This window comes from Garra rufa, chromosome 11 (assembly GCF_049309525.1).
Source record: "Garra rufa chromosome 11, GarRuf1.0, whole genome shotgun sequence".
Lineage (NCBI taxonomy): Eukaryota > Metazoa > Chordata > Actinopteri > Cypriniformes > Cyprinidae > Garra > Garra rufa.
Window position 1 is genome coordinate 46443393 of NC_133371.1, and position 21006 is coordinate 46464398.

General features: G+C 34.4%; 1 protein-coding gene across 1 annotated transcript in view; it reads left to right on the forward strand.

Annotated features, from left to right (window-relative positions):
- The first annotated feature begins 1682 nt into the window (after nt 1-1682).
- LOC141345391 (neuroplastin-like) overlaps nt 1683-21006 on the forward strand; it is a 49883-nt gene continuing 30559 nt past the window's right edge. The window contains exons 1-2 of the mRNA XM_073850244.1: nt 1683-2466; nt 20118-20465. Of these exons, the coding sequence (XP_073706345.1) occupies nt 2388-2466; nt 20118-20465 (427 nt within the window). The 5' untranslated portion in view covers nt 1683-2387. The remainder of the gene's footprint in view (nt 2467-20117; nt 20466-21006) is intronic.

A 21006-nucleotide genomic window follows, 5' to 3' on the forward strand; every position in this document is an offset into this window, starting at 1 on the left:
ATTACATTTTAATGGATGAGGGCAGTGGATAATGCACTTGCATTTTCTTAGTAATTATTTTTGAATTTTCTGACATTTTCTCAGCAAAAGTTGTTTTTTTTGTAAAGTAAATCCTATAGAGTTTAAAAACACCCCAGAATATTAAAATGTCAAAACTTTTCATTGGTTGATGCATTCACGTTATTATTAAAAAAAAAATTTTTTTTATTAAATAGAACATTTAATCAGCTTGATAATCAAAAGCAGATCATAAAACATGTTTAATATTCTAATATTATTTTAAAAAATAATATTTTATGTAATATAATACTTTTTCAATAAATGGTATAGTTCTAGGAAGCTAATAATAAACAAGAAAATACTTCATGCACAGTACAGCAACTGTATTTCTCAGCTGATCCATGAGATGGAGCTGTGTGAATGTGAGCGGATGCAGACAGAGGTCATGACTGTGTTCTGTTAATCCTGACTGACTGTGTGTTAACGACAAGCCCACGCTAACGTGGAGAACATTTCGTGTAGGAAATCTCTGTGGTGCCCTAGATAAATATTCTCAGGAACCCTTGAAACAACACAAAACACCATGTTTACCACCTTCCACATTACACACATCCTTGATTTGGAGTACAGTGTAGATTCCATTGTACATGGATCATGCATAATTATGCAGTAGCATGGTATAAGGAGATCGGGGCTAGTTGTCACAAACCCTGTGTCTTGGTCATAAATGCTTGTTTTCTACAGCAGTTAGTTTCATACACACCTTAAATCATTGCAAAATGATTAGAAAATACAAGTTGTAAATAAAATCCTATTTATGTCGTTATACTTCAAAATATTTGCATTTATATATATATATATATATATATATATATATATATATGTATATATATGTGTATGTGTATATATATATGTATATATATATATGTGTTACTTGCAGTTTCTTTGTAATTATTTGTGAGATTTACTAGCAACTTCTGAGTGATGTTTGTAAACAAAACGTCAAGTAAAAAAAAATATTGTTCAAATAATATATTTCTGTAACATTTGTTGGGTTACACAGTTAAAACACAATGAGATTAAGGCAAGAGTCACTATATAATGAAAGCAGACTTGAAATGTGTTCAAGGACAAACTTTTGTAAATGTTAGCTTGGGGCAAGTTGTTGTTTTTTTCCTTCTTCATGTAAGTTTTTTTTTTATATTTTGGCTGGAAACAAGTCAAAGTTTAAGTAAGAAAAGCATTTTTTGCAGTGAAGTAATAATTTCTCTACAATTAATTCCTTGGATCTTTCTATTAATCAAATAATCCTGAAGAAAATGTACTGAACTGTTTTAGTCAAAAATAATTTTTTAGATTTTTTTTTTTTTTTTATAAATCAAAATGAAGTGATTTTTTATTTTTTGCTTGAAACCAGCAAAATAATCTGCCAATGGGGTAAGAAAAATAATCTTGTTTTCTGTTTGAAATAAGTTTTTTTTTTTTTTGTTACCCCATTGACAGATTATTTTGCTTGTTTCAAGCAAAAAAAAAATCACTTAATTTTGACTATTTATTAAATCGTCTAAAAAATACTTTATGATTTAAGAATTTTTTGATATTTTAGCTGGAAACGAGAAAAAAAAAGTAAGAAAAGCATTTTTTTTTTTTAGTGAAGTAAGAATTTCTAAGATTAATTCTTTGGATCTTGCTATTAATCAATTAATCCTGAAGTCAGTGTACTCAGCTGTTTTAAATGTTGTTAATACTAAATGTTTTCAACTAAGATTTTTCTAGACAAAGTCGAAATTAATTGCATTTTGCTGGATAATCAAGCAAAATAATCTGGCAATGGGGTAAGAAAAATAATCTTGTCTGTTGTTCTAAGCAAAAACTCCTTAATTTTGACTTGTTCCAAAAATCGTCTAGAAAATTTATTTTGATATAAGAATTGTGAGATATTTTGGCTGGAAACAAGACAAAAAAAATCTAAGTAAGAAAAGCATTTTTTGCAGTGTACTGTTCTTGAATTCTTGCCTGCGCGGCCGGTGCGCATAAGTGACGCGCTCAAGGCGCCCGCGTACGGGAGCGCGCGCCGACAGCTGATGATGCGCGCGAATGATCCGAGGGGTGCGCGCACTGACAGCTGAAGGTTCTCCGCGATGACGGACACTCCGATGGCCCATCATCACCATCATCTCCAGCAGCATCAGCAGCAGCATCCGCATCCCTGAGCGCCGGACAGCGTCACCCTCATCCTCATCCGTCCTCCATGCAGCAGAGCCGCGCAGCGCCTGTCGCGTTTCTCGCCGTCCGCCGTCCGCGCTCCTCCTCCGCCATCCTCTGCGGCTGAAACCGCTCCGCGTCCATCACCTGCTCGCCGTGTCCCGTCTCCGTCCTCCCGCAGGATGCTGTCCTACACGGGGATGCTCGCGCTGCTCCTCGTCCACGGGAACGTGATGCTTCCATACGTTTCATCTCAGAACGGTAAGGATGACGGGACGCGCTCGTCCGGGATCTGTGTGTAATCTGCTTTAGAGGTCGATGCCATCTTTATGATGACAGACACCCCGCTGCATTACAGTCAGGCTGATTTGTGGAGCGTACAGGCTGGAGAGGAGATTTGCGCGCGGCACAAGTGAGAATTAGATGATCGTATTGGCTATATCACAACAGTTTGCGCACAATCACGGCTTATTTTAAGAGTAAACCCATAAATGAGGAGTCTTTCCTTCTGCTATTCTCCAGAGTAATCCGTGTTGTTTACACTCACCCCTCTGACATTCACATCTTTACACCTGCGATGAGGAGATCTCGCGTCTGAGGAGAAACCCAAACATTATGTAATGTCCTGATGTTGAAAGTTACTCCTTTAGAAGCAGGTTTTAGTCGGAGCTAGTCATGCGTAAGTGTTTGTGCTTTTTGCAATGGAAAGCAGCGTCTTTGTGAGTGGTAAATAACGAGTGCGTGTCCCTGAAGGCATGTCTCTGACTTTACACGCTCGAGTGTCACAGCTGTGACCAGGAGAGGGCAGATACATCACCTGCAGACAAACAAGGCCAGGGTATTCCCTCCTCAGGATCCCAAAAAAAAAAAGAAAAGAAAGGGGAAAGAAAAACAACAGCTAGGCATCAGTCACTTTTGTGTCTGAAAAAGCATCTGGCGAATGTAAACATCAAACAGGAGCTGGACAGGTTCTGGCAGCGCAGATGTCTGGCTGTGAAATGTTTAGTCGACTTCGTGGGCTAATGAAAGTTTTATTCGATCCTGAGATGATTTTAATGTGGATGAAAGTCGGTTTTAAGGATCAGATCTAGGTCCACTCTTAAAGGGGTCATCGGATGCAACCCTCACATTCAGGGGCGCCGCTCGCAATTTTGGGCCCTATGACAAAATATGAGGTTGGGCCCCCCCTACAGTACCATACCAAAGCAGGTCTCTGGGGGCCCCTAAAATGCGTGGGCCCTTAGAATTGTCCTAACTTTCCCCCCCTTAGCGGCGCCCCTGCTCACGTTTACATGTTGTTTGAACATTAAGTTCAAAGTATTTTTTTAATCTTTAAAAGTAGTATCCCCGTTTTCAAATCAGGTCATTCTCAGCTTCTTGTCGGTGAGGCCACTCCCACAATAGTTGATTGACACGAGCGCCTTACCTTAGCCCCACCCTCATTTGTGTCGACTCAGGTGCAGGGGAATACATGAATGTCTCTGAGCGAATCAGGTGTTCTGTTGTTGGATGTTATGACGAACAGTGTTGGGGAAAAATACTTTTAAAAGTAATGCATTGCAATATTGAGTTACTCCCTAAAAAGGTAACTAATTACGTTACTTTGTTACTTTTTATGGAAAGTAATACGTTACATTACTTTTGCGTTATTTTTTTAAATCTGGGCAGGGCTTGCTTTTTTGTTTTTAATTTAAAAAGTTCTGTTTTTACAGCAAAAGCCTCAGGCTTAGAGAAAAGTAAATTGACGTCTGTACAGTAGACCGCAGAAGAAAAAATGTCAACTCTTCAGCAATAAAAAAAACAAAGGAAAACAAATGTTAGATTATCTTGAGTAATTTTTGCTAGTATGAGCTAATTTTTATTAGTCTGGATGAATTGGATCGTCGAAGGTCGGCAGCAAAGACATCAGTTAATAAAATGAGATTAAATACATAAAGGATATTTGTAATAGTTAACATTTAATTATTGCACGTTTGCATTAAATTGTACTGTTTTATTCATTTTGATGAATACTGTATGTTTTTTTTGATGAATTAATGCATGTTCACATTTATTCTAGAACTAAAGTAACATCTTTCATTTTCTCTCAACGTTGGGACAGGAGAGATTTTAATCAATAAATGGGGGGGGGGGGGGGGGACTCAGATATAATGCGTTTATAAAAACTTTTCTAGTTACTTGGAAAAATAATATTACGTAACTTGCGTTACTTGTAATGCCTTACCCCAACACTGATAATGAACATAGCAGTCGTCATTTACTCCCGACTTCTGAGCCACTGAGGATGCAGAGGATTCACGTTACTTTCGTTTTTGAAAGGAAAGCGCCGATTCTGATCTACATTGCGTCTTTGTTCGTGCAAATCATTCGTGATGCAGCTTTACCCACAGCAGACGTGGGTATAAGGGCTTTTTATGCATCTTTGCAAATGGTCTTTCTTAAAATGTGTTAATTCACAAGTTTCGCAGCTAAACACGGCTAAAGTAAACATTGCGGCTCGTCATCCCACGGCAGAGAGGGGCGGGGCAAGCAGAGCTCATTAGCATTTAAAGGAACATGCAACAGAATAGCTCGCTCTAAACAGGGTTTGATTTTGACAAGGTAAAAAGGGTGGGGTTTTTTTTTGACTACAATTGAGAAATGTTAACCAAAGTATGTTATAGACTTCTCATTGAGATCCTAAAGAATCATATCAAGTTTTGAAAAATGGGCATTTGATGACCTCTTTAAAACTAAAGGTTATTTATTGGCATCAGTGGTTGAACATCCATGGAACTTTTCAAATGCAGAAAATGTTCTTTAGATTTTTAAAATGTTCTTAAATGGTTATTTTAGGAACTGTTCACTGAAAGGTTCTTTGGGGAACCAAAAAAGGTTCTTCTTTGGCATCACAGCAAAAAAAAACCTTTTGGAACCCTTTTGTTTTTAGAATGTTATTGTTGCGAAATTATGAGTTTCAAACAGGTTTCCCAAAATGTCAGGCTGCTTGAACTAACAGATTAATATTTTGAAAGCATCACAGTGTGATCTGTTTATTATGAGTCTATATATAGGGTTCTTAAAGGATTAGTCCACTTCCAGAACAAAAATTTACAGATAATGTACTCACCCCTTGTCTTCCAAGATCTTCATGTCTTTCTTTCTTTAGTTGTAAAGAAATAGTTTTTTTAAGAAAACATTTCAGGAATTTTCTCCATATAGTGGATTTGTGAGTTTGACCTTCCAAAATGCAGTTTAAATGCAGATTCTAAAAGATCTCAGCTTAGGAATAGGGGTCTTATCTAGTGAAACGATTGATTATTTTCTAAAAGAATTGACAATTTATATACTTTTTAACCTCAAATGCTTGCCTTGTCTAGCTCTGTGATGCACATGTGTATTCCAGTTCCACACAGTTGGGGAATATCGAAAAACTCCCATCTCAGTTTCTCCTCCAACTTCAAAATCATCCTACATTACTGTTTTACCTTTTTTGTGAAGGTCATTTGACTTTTGATTTGGAGGAGAAAATTAGAAGTGATTGCACAGAGGACACATGCACAAATAACCAAACATTTCACTTGATAAGACCCTTTTTCCCTTATTTATGAATGCAAAAAGTTCTAATATTTTTCAAATATATATAAAAAAAAATAGATATTTGTGTTGGATAACAAGACACAAATACAAAGAGTAAATAGAAAAAGATAGGTGTGACTTAAAAATATTCATAAATGCAAAAAAGTATAATATAAAAAAAAAATACATGAAAATAGATCTTTTTTTGGAAAACTACAAAAGTGTAAATAGAAAAAGACAAGTGTGATTGGTAAAAATATTCATGAATGCAAAAAAATAATAATAAAAAAAAAAATCCAAAAATATAAATACATAAAAATAGATATTTGTATTGGAAAACAAGACAAAAGTACAAAAAGAGTCAATAGAAAAAGCCAGGTGTGATTGTTAAAAATGTTAATGAATGCAAAAAAAGTATAACATTTAAATTAAATATATATATATAAATATATAAAAATGGATATTTGTTTTGGAAAACAAGACAAAAACACAAAGATTAAATAGAAAAAGACAAGTGTAACTGGTAAAAATATCCATGAATGAAAAATATGTACAATATTTTTCAAAAAATAAAAATAGATATTTGTGTTGGAAAACAAGACAAAAATATAAAAAGATTAAATAGACAATTATGATTGGTAAAAATATTTATGAATGCAAAACATTTTTAAATATTTAAAAAAATATATAAATATATAAACATTGATATTTGTACTGGAAAACAAGACCAAAATATTAAAAAAATAAATAAATAGAAAAAGACAATTATGATTTGTAACAGTATTTATGAATGCAAAATAAAGTTGAAATATTTTTCGAAAAATAAAAATGCATATTTGTATTGGAAAACGATAAAAATACAAAAAGATTGGTGTAACTGTTAATTTTCATTAATGCAAAATATCTAGATAGATATTTGTGTTGGAAAATTACAAAAATTCCGAAAGTTTAAATAGAAAAAGACCATTATGATTGGTAAAAATATTAATGAATGCAAAAAAAAAAAAGTTAATGTTTCAAAAAATATAAATATATAAAAATAGATATTTGTATTGGAAAACAAGACAAAACTACATAATATTGCAAGGAAAAAGGTCAGAATTGCGAGATATAAACACGCAGTTGCGAGGAAAAAAGTAAGAATTGCAATTTCCATTTTATTTCTCGCAATTGTGAGTTTATATCACACAATTCTGAGAAAAAGAAGTGTGAGATAAAAAGTCGCAATTACCTTTTTTTTAATTTTTATTCAGTGGCAAAAACAGGCTTTCATAGTATGAAGTGTGTGAGTGAAGCTCTGCTTTGATTTGTCCAGACAGAAGGTCAGTGGCACTCCTGGATAATCCAGCTATTGTTTGTTAAAGCCCAAGCGTACAGATTCCAGCCCCTCTGTAGGCACCATGAGCTCGACTGTCTGCTTTCTCTGGGACTCGAGCTCCGCTGGGGCCCACTCAAGACTTAATGTTCAAATCTTATCATGAAAATATGCCTAGAATTATTTCAGTGCAGCAATAATTCAGAACCCCAAAGGAACAAGCATCTCATGTGAAGTAAAATTAGTTTAGTGGTTAGTATTTAATAGACAGGCGTTTGACTGTTGTCAGCTTATTCGAGCTAAGAACTGCCCACTCGCAAGGAACAAGGGATCTGAGTGACATGAAAAGCGATCAGTCTAAGTTTTTGTGTTTTTAAAGACAATCAGTCAGATCTGAACTGGCATTGTCAGCTAGTGTTTGTCATTTATAAATGCCATATGAATTAGATGGTCTTTGACTGGACTTTTGGGTAAACTAGTGCTCTCTTGGACCTTTGACAAGGGGTTAAATGCTTTGTGTGGATAGTCAAATGCTAGTAGAAGAACAAGGCTTCTTACTCAGCCATTGTAGTCTTGATTTCCAGTACAGTTATCTATAATTATTCTTCAATCAAGATGCATTTAACAGTGGAACATTGCACTAGCATGGTCAAGGTCATTGGTTTCCCATGCAATGCATGCACTGATCAAATGGAAACATTTAATGCAATGCAAGTGATTTAGGATAAAAATGTCTAAAAATGCATACATGTAATGTAAATTTGCAAAGATGCAAAATGGCGTGTGCTTAAAACATTTAAGAAGCATTTAAAAAGAATGCTGATGAGGCCAGAAAAATAATCTTCGTTTAGAGAACCGGATGACAGATACCATTTTGTATAAGTAAATGCATCCTTATTTAATAAATGGAAAAATACAAGTGTGATTGTTATAAATATTCATGAATGCAAAAAATGTTACAATAGTTTTCAAAAAATTAAAAAAATATTAAAATAGATATTTGTAATGGAAAACAAGACAAAGCTAAAAAAAATAAATTTGTAAAAAAAAAAAATTTGTATTGGAAAACAAGACAAAATGCAAAAAGAGTAAATAGAAAAAGACAAAAATGTTCATGCATGCAAAAAAATTACAATATTTAAAAAAAAATATATAAATATATAAAAATAGAAAAATATAATAGAAATATATAAAACATATAAATATATAAAAATACAAAAAGAGTAAATGGAAAAAGACAAGCGTGATTGTTAATTATTCATCAATGCAAAAACAAAAGGCAAAATATTTTTCCAAAACTATAAATATATACAAATAGATAATTGTATTGGAAAACAAGAAAAAAATACTAAAAGAGTAAATAGAAAAAGACAAATATTCATGCATGTAAAAAAGTGTTAAAATATATATATATATAAAATATATATATATATATATATATATATATATATAAATGTATAAAAATAGATTTTTGTATTGGAAAACAAGACAAAAGAAATTTACAATATTTTTTGAAAAGAAAAAAAAAACATATAGATATTTGTATAGGAAAACAAGACAAAAATACAAAAAGAGTAAATAGAAAAAGACAATTAAGATATTAATAAAAATATTCACGCATGTAAAAAAGTAAAAAAAAGTGTTACAATTTTTTTTAAATATAAATATAAAAATAGATTTGTATTGGAAAACAAGGCAAAAAATTTACAATATAAAAAAAATAGATATCTGTATCAGAAAACAAGACGTATATATATATTTGATATATATACAATTTGATCTAACTAAAAATTTTAAGTCAGCAGTTGAAACAACAATTTTTTACAGTGTGTGTGTGTATATGTATATATATATGTGTATATATATATATTCACACATTCATATTTAGGGTGCCTGATATATTTGTTGAGCATCAAGACAAGCCTGAGACGTCAGTACTGCTCAACCAATAGTGTGAGATTAGGATGGGAATTTCTGTATCTATTCAACCGTGTTTGGGAAACCTGTTTTTATCATTCCATTATTTTTGCAAGACTATTCGGTGACGCCTTTGCCACAGAAATGCATCGCTCCAGCTTCATTTGTTAAATCGAAATCCCAGCAGCCGGACTGGTTTTCTCCCAGTCTCATTTGGTCTCTGTTTATTCCTGAGTTCTCGCATCTGCACACAGCAGCTGTGCGGCGATCTGCCGCCTTCCCTTCCCTTCACACGCAACGTTACCTGCAGCTCGTCTCTCTATTAATGAATTAATCTGATGGCAGGAATGAAGATGTAAACAGTGTGTAGCTGGCGTATAGAAAGCCTGGAGCCGTTCCTGACTGCGTGCTTCGCTCATAAGAGCAGCAACAGATATCTGCAGGACTGTAAATGGCTTTGCTTCATTCTGCTGCATGCTTCTATTATTAGAACAGACACGAGGAGCACAGAACCGTGGCTTTGTAGTTATTTTTTGCAGAAGGGAATCCAGTAACTCTTAATGGACTGGCTTTATGGGGCGGTTTGCATTTGTCGTTCGGTCAGCGTTGTCTGGAATAGAAGCAGGAAAACCACACTGTAATCTCAGGCCGATGGAAAGGCGCTATTCATTTGTGGCGTGCGGCATGAATACATCTATGAACCATGTCTAATCTGGCCTCATGAACAATTCACTGTATAAAGGCACTCTGAGTATAAATAGCTCACGAGTTGCTGTGACATCCGTGGCCGACAGCCGTGAGATTGAAGGTGTTTTCAAAGCACAGTTGAGTCACAAATAAAGATTCTGTCATCGTTTTCTCGCCTTTGTTCTTTGGTGCAACACAAAATAATATGATGTGATATGATTATTTAGCTTGCATGTAAAATCTCTTTTTGAGACGTCTACTAGAAGTAAATGATGACAGAATGTTCATTTTTGGTTGGATTGGAGTTGTGAGCTGTGGCTTTTGTGATGTTAATTGCAGCATTAATCCTGTTTAAGGCAGAAATGCTCATATCTTTGGTTTATGTCTAGTTGATGTGTCCTGTGGTGAGACATGCTGTACTTTATCTAAAGCCGTTTTTGATCATTCTTTGTGCAATTATTATGCATTCAGCTTTTCTGACCTCATATTAATTGAAATATTTGTACTTTTTAATTCGTTTGTCACACTGCAGATCCATTTCAAATGAGCTAGAAAGGATTGTTGGAAAGGCAGGGAACTTCAAAGAAGTAGATGTAATGTTCATATAAATATTATGTTGATTAATCCAAAAGTAAGAAACGGAATCTTGTTTGTTTTCTTTTTTGAGTAATTCTATCAGAATGAAGTGTGTTTATCGTTAAAATGAGGCCAAAATCTGCCAGTAGTGTCAGGAAAAGTAAACTTTATTAATTTTAAGTTTAAACTTAAATATAAAAAAAGAGTAAATTGAGACAATTGTGATTAATAATTAATAAGTTATAAGAAAAAATACAATATGAAAAAAGGGTACTATAATACGTGGCTAAGTAATAAATAACAATGTACATATTTATATTAAATATTATAATAAAAAATATAAAAAATGGTTCTAAAATAAGTGGCTAAGTTAAGTGTATATATATATATATATATATATATATATATATATATATATATATATATATATATACTAAAATACAATAAAAGTAATACTACTAATAATAATAATACTTTAAGTAATAAATATATATTATATATATTTTGTAAGACATTGTAAGAAAGTCTGCTTTGGCCATTTTTGTCACTTATTTGACCTATTTTCAATTATTAAAAATAAAAAAGTTACAAGAAAAAAATACAATATTAGTATAAAAAATAAAAGAAAGAGGTACTAAAATAAGGGGCTAAGTAATAAAATAATATATAAATACAATTATGAATATACATATATTTTTTCGTTACATATATCTATATCTATAATTTATTTATTTATTTGATAAAAAGGGGTTAAGTAATAAATTAATATATAATAAAAATATGAATATACATATAAATAAATAAATCTAAAATTGTAAGAAAGTCTGTGTTATACACATACAGTGATCTTTTGAAATCATATGAGATGTTTTTACCGTGTATGAAAACGGGCACATGTTGTTCTTTGCAAAGGCAGGGCATTAACTCAGAACGCTGAGATTTACCAAGAATTCATGTAACACCTGCGCGAACCGTTAAGAGTTTCTACCGCAGAAAAAAAATGACTCATTCTTACCACCTGTGTTAGATACTCCATATGCAATTTACGGGTGACGTGATTAGAAACAAGATGAAGAAATCTCACCCTGTTGTGGAAGAGAAAAAGACGTGATAGTAGATGCATCGTGACTCTAAAATCATGATAGAAATGTACCACAGGATGACTGATGATTGTTTAATATAGTAGACAGATTGACAGGCAGACACTCGTGACCCGCTCCACCTACTCAACTCTGGTGTGTGTGGAAATGTGGCAGCGCTAGCTTGTGTTTTTGGGTCTGTGTGGTGTTTTATTGTCCTCCAGGGAGCCGTAATTCCCACCGGAGAGGTGAAAAACTCAAGTGATCCCGTTAACACACTCAAGCTGCCAAATCCCACCGTTAAACGCCTTTTTTAAGTTGGCAGGAGATGCTGTTAATAAAAGCATCTATTGTAGCAGGTCACGTGAGAGTATTAGAGTATTGTGCAGTGATTTCAGAATTAGCAGCGTTGTACAGTGCATTGAAATTGAATCTTTAAAGGAATAGTTCAGCCAAAAATGAACATTTGCTGAAGGTTTACTCACCCTCAGGTCATACAAGATGTAGATGAGATTGTTTCTTCATCAAATTTGTAAAAATGTTGTGTCACTTTCTCACCAATGGATCCATTGCAGTGAATGGGTGCCGTCAGAATGAGAGTCAATAATCCAGTAATAATCCAGAAGTGCCGCTCCAGTACATCAGTTAATGTCTTAAGAAGAAAAAAGAAACAAATTCATCATTAAGATGTTTTTAACTAAAATACAAGTCCATAATCCATAATAACGCTTCCTCCAGTGAAAAAGTGGTCTGGTCTGAATCAGGAGAGAAATCTGCTGAGATCAAGCACCGTTAACAAGCCAAAACTGTCCAAAACAGCTTTTGTCTTCGCAAGATGTTAATTGATGGACTGGAGTGTAGATTACTTGTGGATTGTGTTTTTATCAGCTGTTTAGACTCTAATTCTGACGGCACCCATTCACTACAAAGGATTCATTGGTGAGCAAATGATGGAATGACACATTTCTACAAATCTTATTTGGTCATACAAGATGTAGATGAGCTTGTTTCTTCATCAGATTTGTAAAAATGTAGTATCACCTGCTCACCAATGGATCCATTGCAGTGAATGGGTGCCGTCAGAATGTAAGTCCAAACGGCTGATAAAAAACATTACAATAATCCAGAAGTGCCGCTCCAGTACATCAATTAATGACTTGAGAAGAAAAAAGAAACAAATTCATCATTAAGATGTTTTTAACTAAAATACAAGTCCATAATCCATAATAACGCTTCCTCCAGTGAAAAAAATTTCTGGTCTGAATCAGGAGAGAAATCTGCACAGATCAAGCACCGTTAACAAGCCAAAACTGTCCAAAACATCTTTTGTCTTCTCAAGATGTTAATTGATGGACTGGAGTGTAGATTACTTGTGGATTGTGTTTTTATCAGCTGTTTAGACTCTAATTCTGACGGCACCCATTCACTACAAAGGATTCATTGGTGAGCAAATGATGGAATGACACATTTCTACAAATCTTATTAGGTCATACAAGATGTAGATGAGCTTGTTTCTTCATCAGATTTGTAAAAATGTAGTATCACCTGCTCACCAATGGATCCATTGCAGTGAATGGGTGCCGTCAGAATTAGAGTCCAAACAGCTGATAAAAACATCACAATAATCCACAAGTAATCCAACATCAGTTAACATCTTGAGAAGACAAAAGCTGAAACAAATCCATCATTAAGATGTTTTTAACTTCAGCACGAGTCCATAATCCATAATAACGCTTCCTCCAATAAAACAGTCTGAATCATAAGAGAAATCTGCCCAGATCAAGCACCTTTAACAAGCCAAAACAGCTTTTGTCTTCTGAAGATGCTAATTGATGGACTATAGTGTGCATTACTTGTGGATTATTGTGTTTTTATCACCTGTTTGGACTCATTCTGACGGCACCCATTCACTACAAAGGATTCATTGGTGAGCAAATGATGGAATGACACATTTCTACAAATCTTATTAGGTCATACAAGATGTAGATGAGCTTGTTTCTTTATCAGATTTGTAAAAATGTAGTATTGCTTGCTCACCAATGGATCCATTGCACTGAATGGGTGCCGTCAGAATGAGAGTCCAAACATCTGATTAAAAACATCATAATAATCCACAAGTAATCCAGACCACTCCAGTCCATCAGTTAACATCTTGAGAAGACAAAAGCTGAAACAAATCTATCAAAACACATTTGAACTAAAATAAAAAAATTAAATGGTCCATTAATGGTCCAAATTGTCCAATTAAAAGTGGTCTGAAATCAAATGGGAAAGTCCAAAACAGCTCTAAACAAATATGAGATGGACTTTTCTTATGAATCATGAACTCATATTTTAGTTCAAAATGTCTTGATGACAGATTTGTTTCAGCTTTTGTCTTCTCAAGATGTTAACTGATGGACTGGAGTGGTGTGGATTGCTTGTGGATTATTGTGATGTTTTTAATCAGCTGTTTGGACTCTCATTCTGACTGCACCCATTCACTGCAGAGGATCCATTTTATCCAATTTCTCCAAATCTGATGAAGAAATAAACTAATTTACATCTTGGATGGCCTTAGGGGTGAGTAAACTGTCAGCAAATTAAATTTTTTGGTGAGCTATTCCTTCTTATTGCATGATTTCTTTCGCTTTTAACATGCTGAAGTAGCACCATGGCTGTAAGTTAATTTCCCCGTTTGAAAAGCCTCATGAATGCGTGTCATTATGCACCGCTGTACGCACCATCCAGATGTTTCTGTTCCCGGAGAGGCTTGCGGAGAATCGCGCTCCAGTAGAGAAGGTGTGAAAGCCCGATCTGTTCGTTAGGGTGGCTGAAAACTCCAGACACGGATGTCTTTATTCCGAGAGAATATAATTATGGTTCACATGATCGTGCCTCAGGCAGGGAATTCAACTAAGTGAAAATTGTGTCTTTTCATAGCTCTCTCCACACACAGACACCGGCTTTCTTCAGAGTCTCTCTCTCGCTGTTTCTGAACACCTGAACGCTCACTGAAATCAATATCAGTCATTCACAATGAGACCACGAACGTGCATTAATTGTTCACGTTGACCTTACATTGAATGTTAAAGACTGGAAGGAAGCTAGTGAAACATTTCTGTCTTTTAGTGGTGTCATTTTCCTGAACGGAGACAAACGAACACGCTGAGCTTGATCCATCTTTTATTTGTATGTAAGAATGATGATTAAAAGACAGCTTAGGCGTCCTCTGAGCGCCGGTTCATTTGTCATCCTGAGATTATATGACAAAACCACCTCAGTCTCCTTGAATGACCTGCCAAAATGTTTCCTTTGCCAGTTTCTTGAGTGTAAAATGAGAAAATTACTTTCCAAGTATCCTTTTAGATACAGATAAAGAGCACTAATAGGGCTGTGTGATGAAAGGACGGCAAGAAGTCTCTTCTGCTCACCAAGTCTTCATTCATTTTATTAAAAAATGCAGTAAAAACGTGAAATATTATTCTAATTTAAAATAGCTCTTTTCTATATGAATATATGTTAATGTAATTCATTTCTGTGATGCACAGCTAAATTTTCAGCATCATTACTTGTCTCCAGTGTCACATTTCTGATTATTAGTTCATATTTTTGTGGAAACAGTGATATATTTTATTTTTCTGGATTTTCTGATGAATAAAAAGTTCAAAAGAGCAGCTTTTGTTTGAAATAGAAATCGTTTGTAACATTATAAATGGGTCATTCCGTGTCAAATCAGCCTTATTTCAGAAATGTCCCTGCTCAAATTTTGATTTTGCTAATATTTGTTTCTGAAGAAAGGTAAACATGTATACTGATGAAAGCCAAAATATTAAATGTCACAGATGTATAATTACTGAGTAATCCACTATTTTGTAGAGAGGGGTCAAAATGGCAATTTTCACCTGAGATTCAGAGCCAAATTACAGGGGTTATAAATGAATTCAGAAAGATGCCAGCATCATAATATTATTTTAACAAAGAGATTGGTAGGTCTGTTAGTAAAATCTGTTGACCTTAGCCATCTTTGTTGCATCATGTGCCAATGGTGACCATTCAAAAATGGGGAAGGAGCACTTTTCAAGTTTATTTCTCAAGTTTACATGATAGTAACTCAGGAAGTCTTAAAGATATAATAATGCCCTTTTAGATATTGGGTCTTAATAAACTTTACTTTTGGCATCTTAATTTTTAAGGCCCTATGTGATTCGGTTCCAGAGATATTGGAATTTCAATATGGCTCCAGGAATACATTGTTTAAATGTACACATTTTCAAAGGTCAAAAATCAAATGTGGGTCAGTTTGCTAAAATATAATTTTTATTTATTTTTTTTAAAGAGGAATGTCTGAAGAACAAATAATGATGAAACTAACTATATATGTATCTTGTTTTCTTCTTTAAAAACAACTTTTAGTGGAATAATGTGTACATTTTAACTATTTATTCCTGGAGCCATATTGAAATTTCAATATCTCTGGAACTGAACCACGTAGAGCCATCAAAATGAAGATGCCAAAGAGAACGTTTGTTAAGACCCAATAACTAAAAGGCCATTAAGATCTCTTTAATACTTCTTGAGTTACAGGCCTGCAAATGTTGGAGAAACAAACCTGAAAAGTGCTCCTTCCCCATTTTTGAATGATCACCATTGGCACATAAGGCAACAAAGATTGCTAAAGTCAACAGATTTTACTAAAAGACCTGCTAATGTCTGTGTAAAAGTAACATCATTATGCTGGCTTCTTTCTTACATTTTTTACCCCCCCTGTAATTTGACTCATCTCAGGTTAAAATTTTACATTTTGACTATTCCTGGAGCCATATTGAAATTCCAATATCTCTGGAACAGAGCCATGTAGGGCCATACAAATTAAGATGTCAAAGGGAAAGTTAAGTAAGACCCAACATCTAAAAAGCCATTATGATATCTTTTAAACTTCTTGAGTTACACATATGGGAACTTTGGAGAAAAGAACTTGAAAAGTGCTCCTTCCCCATTTTTGAATGGTCACTATTGGCGCATAATGCGACAAAGATTTCTAAAGTCAACAGATTTTACTAAAAGACCTACCAATCTCTGTGTGAAAGTAGCACTATGATGCTGGGATCTTTCTAAATTTGTTTTTACGCCCCTGAAATTTGAAATCTCAGGTTAAAATTGTACTTTTATTCCTGGAGCCATATTGAATTTCCAATATCTCTGGAAGCGAACAATGTAGAGCCACAAAAATTAAAATGCCAAAGTGAAAGTTTGTGAAAGTGAAAGACCCAATATCTAAAAGGCCATTAAGATATCTTTAACACTTCTTGAGTTACAGGCATGGGAACTTTAGAGAAAAGAACTTGAAAAGTGCTCCTTCCCCATTTTTGAATGATCACCATTGGCGCGTAATACGACAAAGTTTGCTAAAGTCAACAGATTTTTCTAACAGACCTACCAAAGGACACTTTTACAAAATTCATGATATTTAATATTTTGGCTTTGGTCAATATACATGTTTATCTTTGTTGAATAAAAAATAGCAAAATCTAAAATTAAAACCGTCACGGAATGACCCAAATGTCACATTTGATCAATCCAAAGTGTCCTTACTGAATGAAAGCATATATTCTGGCCATGTATATGATATTATATCATAAATATTAGATAAATCACCCAGCCCTAACACATTTTGACCCATTTTATTGATATTTGGCTGTTGAGTTCCAGTTTGGGCCAAATGCGACTCTACTGTAGATCTGCGCCGGCTCTGAAAATGAGACACGTCGTGAGCTCATGCCGCTCTGGGATGATTGAGTCCCATCTTGAGCGGTCACAAGTACTTGGAGGCAAGCCTAGCCTAGCGTCACGGGTGGCATTCATCACAAACCAAGGTTAAACTGAACCGCAATTTCGAAACTATAAGCACCGTCATCATGTCAACGTGATATTTCATAGCTATACCCAGAGGAAAGAACGATCAGTAGTTGATCCTTCTACCCAGTAATGCGGTTTTCTGTATCTTATTGAAGTCTCCGGCTCCTCGGATGTTTCTCCTGAGAAAGAGACTCTAGTGAGATCTATTCACATTTATTTAAAAGTGAAACACTCTGACAGAAGGACTTCTGAACAGATATTTTCGGCGATATGCAAGCTCACGTTGGCGTGTGGTTTTTCAGATTCTCGTGTGTAGAGATGCAAGCGAATCTCCTCCAGACTGTGTGACTAAGGTTACATGTTTGCGGCTGACGCCACCTGTGCATTAGTCAGCTCTGACAACTCACGGATGCACGTGACCAGCTGATAGTGGTACGATAAACAGAAAGGATGTAAAACCATCAGGGGTTGACAGGAATGGACTCGCGAGTAGATCTGATGTGAGATGCAAGCATATTTCTGTCGAAATTCACCTTTCCACGGGCTTGGTCTCTTACCGCGAGAGGCGTGATGCTGTAAACTCCAGCAAACCTTCATGAATCATTTCATTTACTGGCCAGTAATCCGTTACAATAATAACTTCATCTCGAAGGGCATCATCTCTTTATATCTCAGTGTTTCCCGGGATAAATAGGGATGCGCCGGTGTTATTGCCATCTGGATCGTTGCAAAATACCTTTTCTTAAGCGCTCAGAATTTTAAGGCTCACTGTCTTGTTTTCTGGTAAAAATATCTACGCAATAAGATATATTTATTAGAGAAGCAGAATTGTGGAAAATAATACGATTTGCTTTCAGAGAATTCAGAGAATGTGTTATTTTAAGGTTTATGCAATTTTCCAATGAGGTTAGAAAAAATTAAATAAGGTCAAATTTAAGGAAAAAAACTGAATTGGAGATATATTCTCTAAAAGCAAGAAAACGGGTGATTATTTTACTCATTTATTTTGATTAATTTAAAGGAGTTTTAGATGTTTTTACTAGAAAATATTGGTTATAACAAAAATGCTGGTTAAGAAAACTATTATTTTGCAGTGCTGCCAGAAAACAATTTAATCAGGCAAAAAAGAAGTATGTAAAATAATTTTAAAGTAAAAGCATAAATTCTACATAACTTATGTATCCAATCTGTATTTTCAGTTTTGCTACTCAAGTAAATAGATTTTTGTACAAACAAAAATGCCAAAATTATTATTATGCAATGTTTATTTTGTATTTTTTAGTGCTGCCAAAACAATTTATTTTGTATTTTCAGTTTTGCTACTAAAGTAAATATTTTTAACGATTTTGAGATTTTAATAGAAGACTTTGGTAAAGGCAAGAATGTTGTTAAATATAATAATAATATTTATTTTTTATTTTATTTTATTTTATTTTGCAGTGCTGCCAGAATAACAATTTATTCAGTATTTTTAGTTTTGCTACTTAAGTAAATATTTTTTAATGATTTTTAGATTTTAATAGAAGACAAAAATGTTTTTTAATATAATAATTACAATAATTTTTATTTTATTTTAACTTAATTCTGCCAGGAAAAAAAAAATTGTATTTTCAAGTAAATATTATTTAAGGATGTTTATATTTTAATAGAAGACATTGGTAAAGGCAACATTTTTGTTTAATATAATAATTCTAATATTTTATTTTTTTATTTTTTTATTTTTTTGCTGCTAGAAAACAACTCTGTATTTTCTGTTTTGCTACTCAAGTAAATCTCTAGTAAATATTATTTTAGGCATTTTTAGATTTTAACAGAAGACATTGGTAAAGGCAAAATTTTTGTTTAATATAAATCTAATATTTTTTTATTTATTTTTTTTTTATTTTTTTGTTTTTATTATTTTTTTTTTTCGCTGCCAGAAAACAATTCTGTATTTTCTGTTTTGCTACTCAAGTAAATCTCAAGTAAATATTTATTAAGGATTTTTAGATTTTAATAGAAGACATTGATAAAGGCAAAAATGTTGTTTATAATAATAATTATTATTTTATTTATCTTTTAATGCTGCCAGAAAAAAAAAATATTCAGGCAAAACATATAAATGAAAAATCTTGCAGTAAAAGCATTAATTCTAACTGTATCCAATCAGTATTTTTAGTTTTGCTACTCAAGTACATAATTTTAGGAGTTTTAGATGGATTTTAATAGAAAACATATTAGTAAAGACAAAAATGCTTAATAATAATAATACATTTTATTTATTTCTATATTTATTTTGCAGTGCTCCATTTTTCAGGCAAAACATGAGCACTGATAATAAAGTGAAAGCATTTATTCTACATAACCATTTATGCGTGCTATATTTTTTACCAAAGCGACAGTGAAAAATGCCACTGAAGACATTGTAAAGAGAGCCTCGCTGTTTCCTCAAGCGTCGCTAAATTATCCTGCCAATGTGAAGCATAATGCAGCGTCCTTCCAGACTGTATATACATTCCTTGATGTGCAAATGTTTTTCTCCTCTTGTCTTTGTTTAGAGCATCAATTGAATAAAATCCTGCATGTGCAGAAACACTAAAGAAGCCTTTATAGAAACATAAGAATGATTTTTAAATGGAAAGCTCACTCAAAAATAAACATCTGCCATCATTTATGAGCAAATGTTTAATTCGGTTTGAAGTGTCCCTTTGCGATACAACAGTAAAAGATGGTCGTATTGTAACGAAGGTTCATTAACATGTTCTTTAATTCTGTCTTCTATTTTCCAACTCATTTCTGATTTGTGGCTGGTTTCTCCTTGATTTGCATTTGGTTCATTCTTCTTTTGTGTTCTTTTTTTCCGACTGATCCGACGCTTTGGTTTTCTCTCGCACATCCCTCTTCTCCCCGTTTCCTTCACACTTCTTCTTCTTCCCCCTCCATGGCTCCCTCTTCCTCTCCAGCTGGGTTTGTGAAGTCGCCAATGTCAGAGATAAAGCTCACAGGAGACGCCTTTGAGCTGTACTGCGACGTGGTCGGAAACCCCGTGCCGGAGATCCAGTGGTGGTACGCCGACATTAACAGGGCGGACTCCTTCAAGCAGCTGTGGGACGGCGCCCGCAAGCGTCGGGTGTCCATCAACACGGCGTACGGCTCCAACGGTGTGAGCGTGCTGGCCATCTCCCGCCTCACGCTGGAGGACGCCGGGATCTACGAGTGCAGGGCCAGCAACGACCCGCGCCGAAACGACCTTCGCCAAAACCCGGCCATCACCTGGATCCGAACGCAAGCCACCATATCCGTGCTGCAGAGTGAGTGCTCTATGTACTGTAGTAGCTGTAGTTGCCCACTGCGTCCCTCGTGCAAAAAAGAACTGTTGATTAGGGCTGGGCGGTGTGTTTTGACATGTGCATGCAACTTTATTTTTTCACATTTTGTTTTGTTGCAGCCTTATGTTAAACTGCTTTAAAGGGATGGTTCGGAGTAGAATTGACTTCATTGCTATGCACTCCGAAGCCCATGTAAATACCCCATCCGAAGTTTTTTTTACCTTAGTCAAACATTTAAGGAGATATTAGAGTTTTTCGAATTGCTTGTTACAGGAGTGAATGGTACATGTGATGTATCTCCTAAATTGCACCACTAAACGTGCAAGTAATCTTACCAAACTTGTACAGTAGTGTAAATAGGGTATGTACTCACAAAACGCTGCATCAGAACATTTGTAAGTCCACCATGAGTGTTTTAAAAGCACGTTTTAGCCGATCCCTAATAGTCTTAGAAACTACAAATGGCGACACGTCGACGTCACTTCCCTGGTTTGAAAAAAGCACGTAAAAGTCCTTTACAATG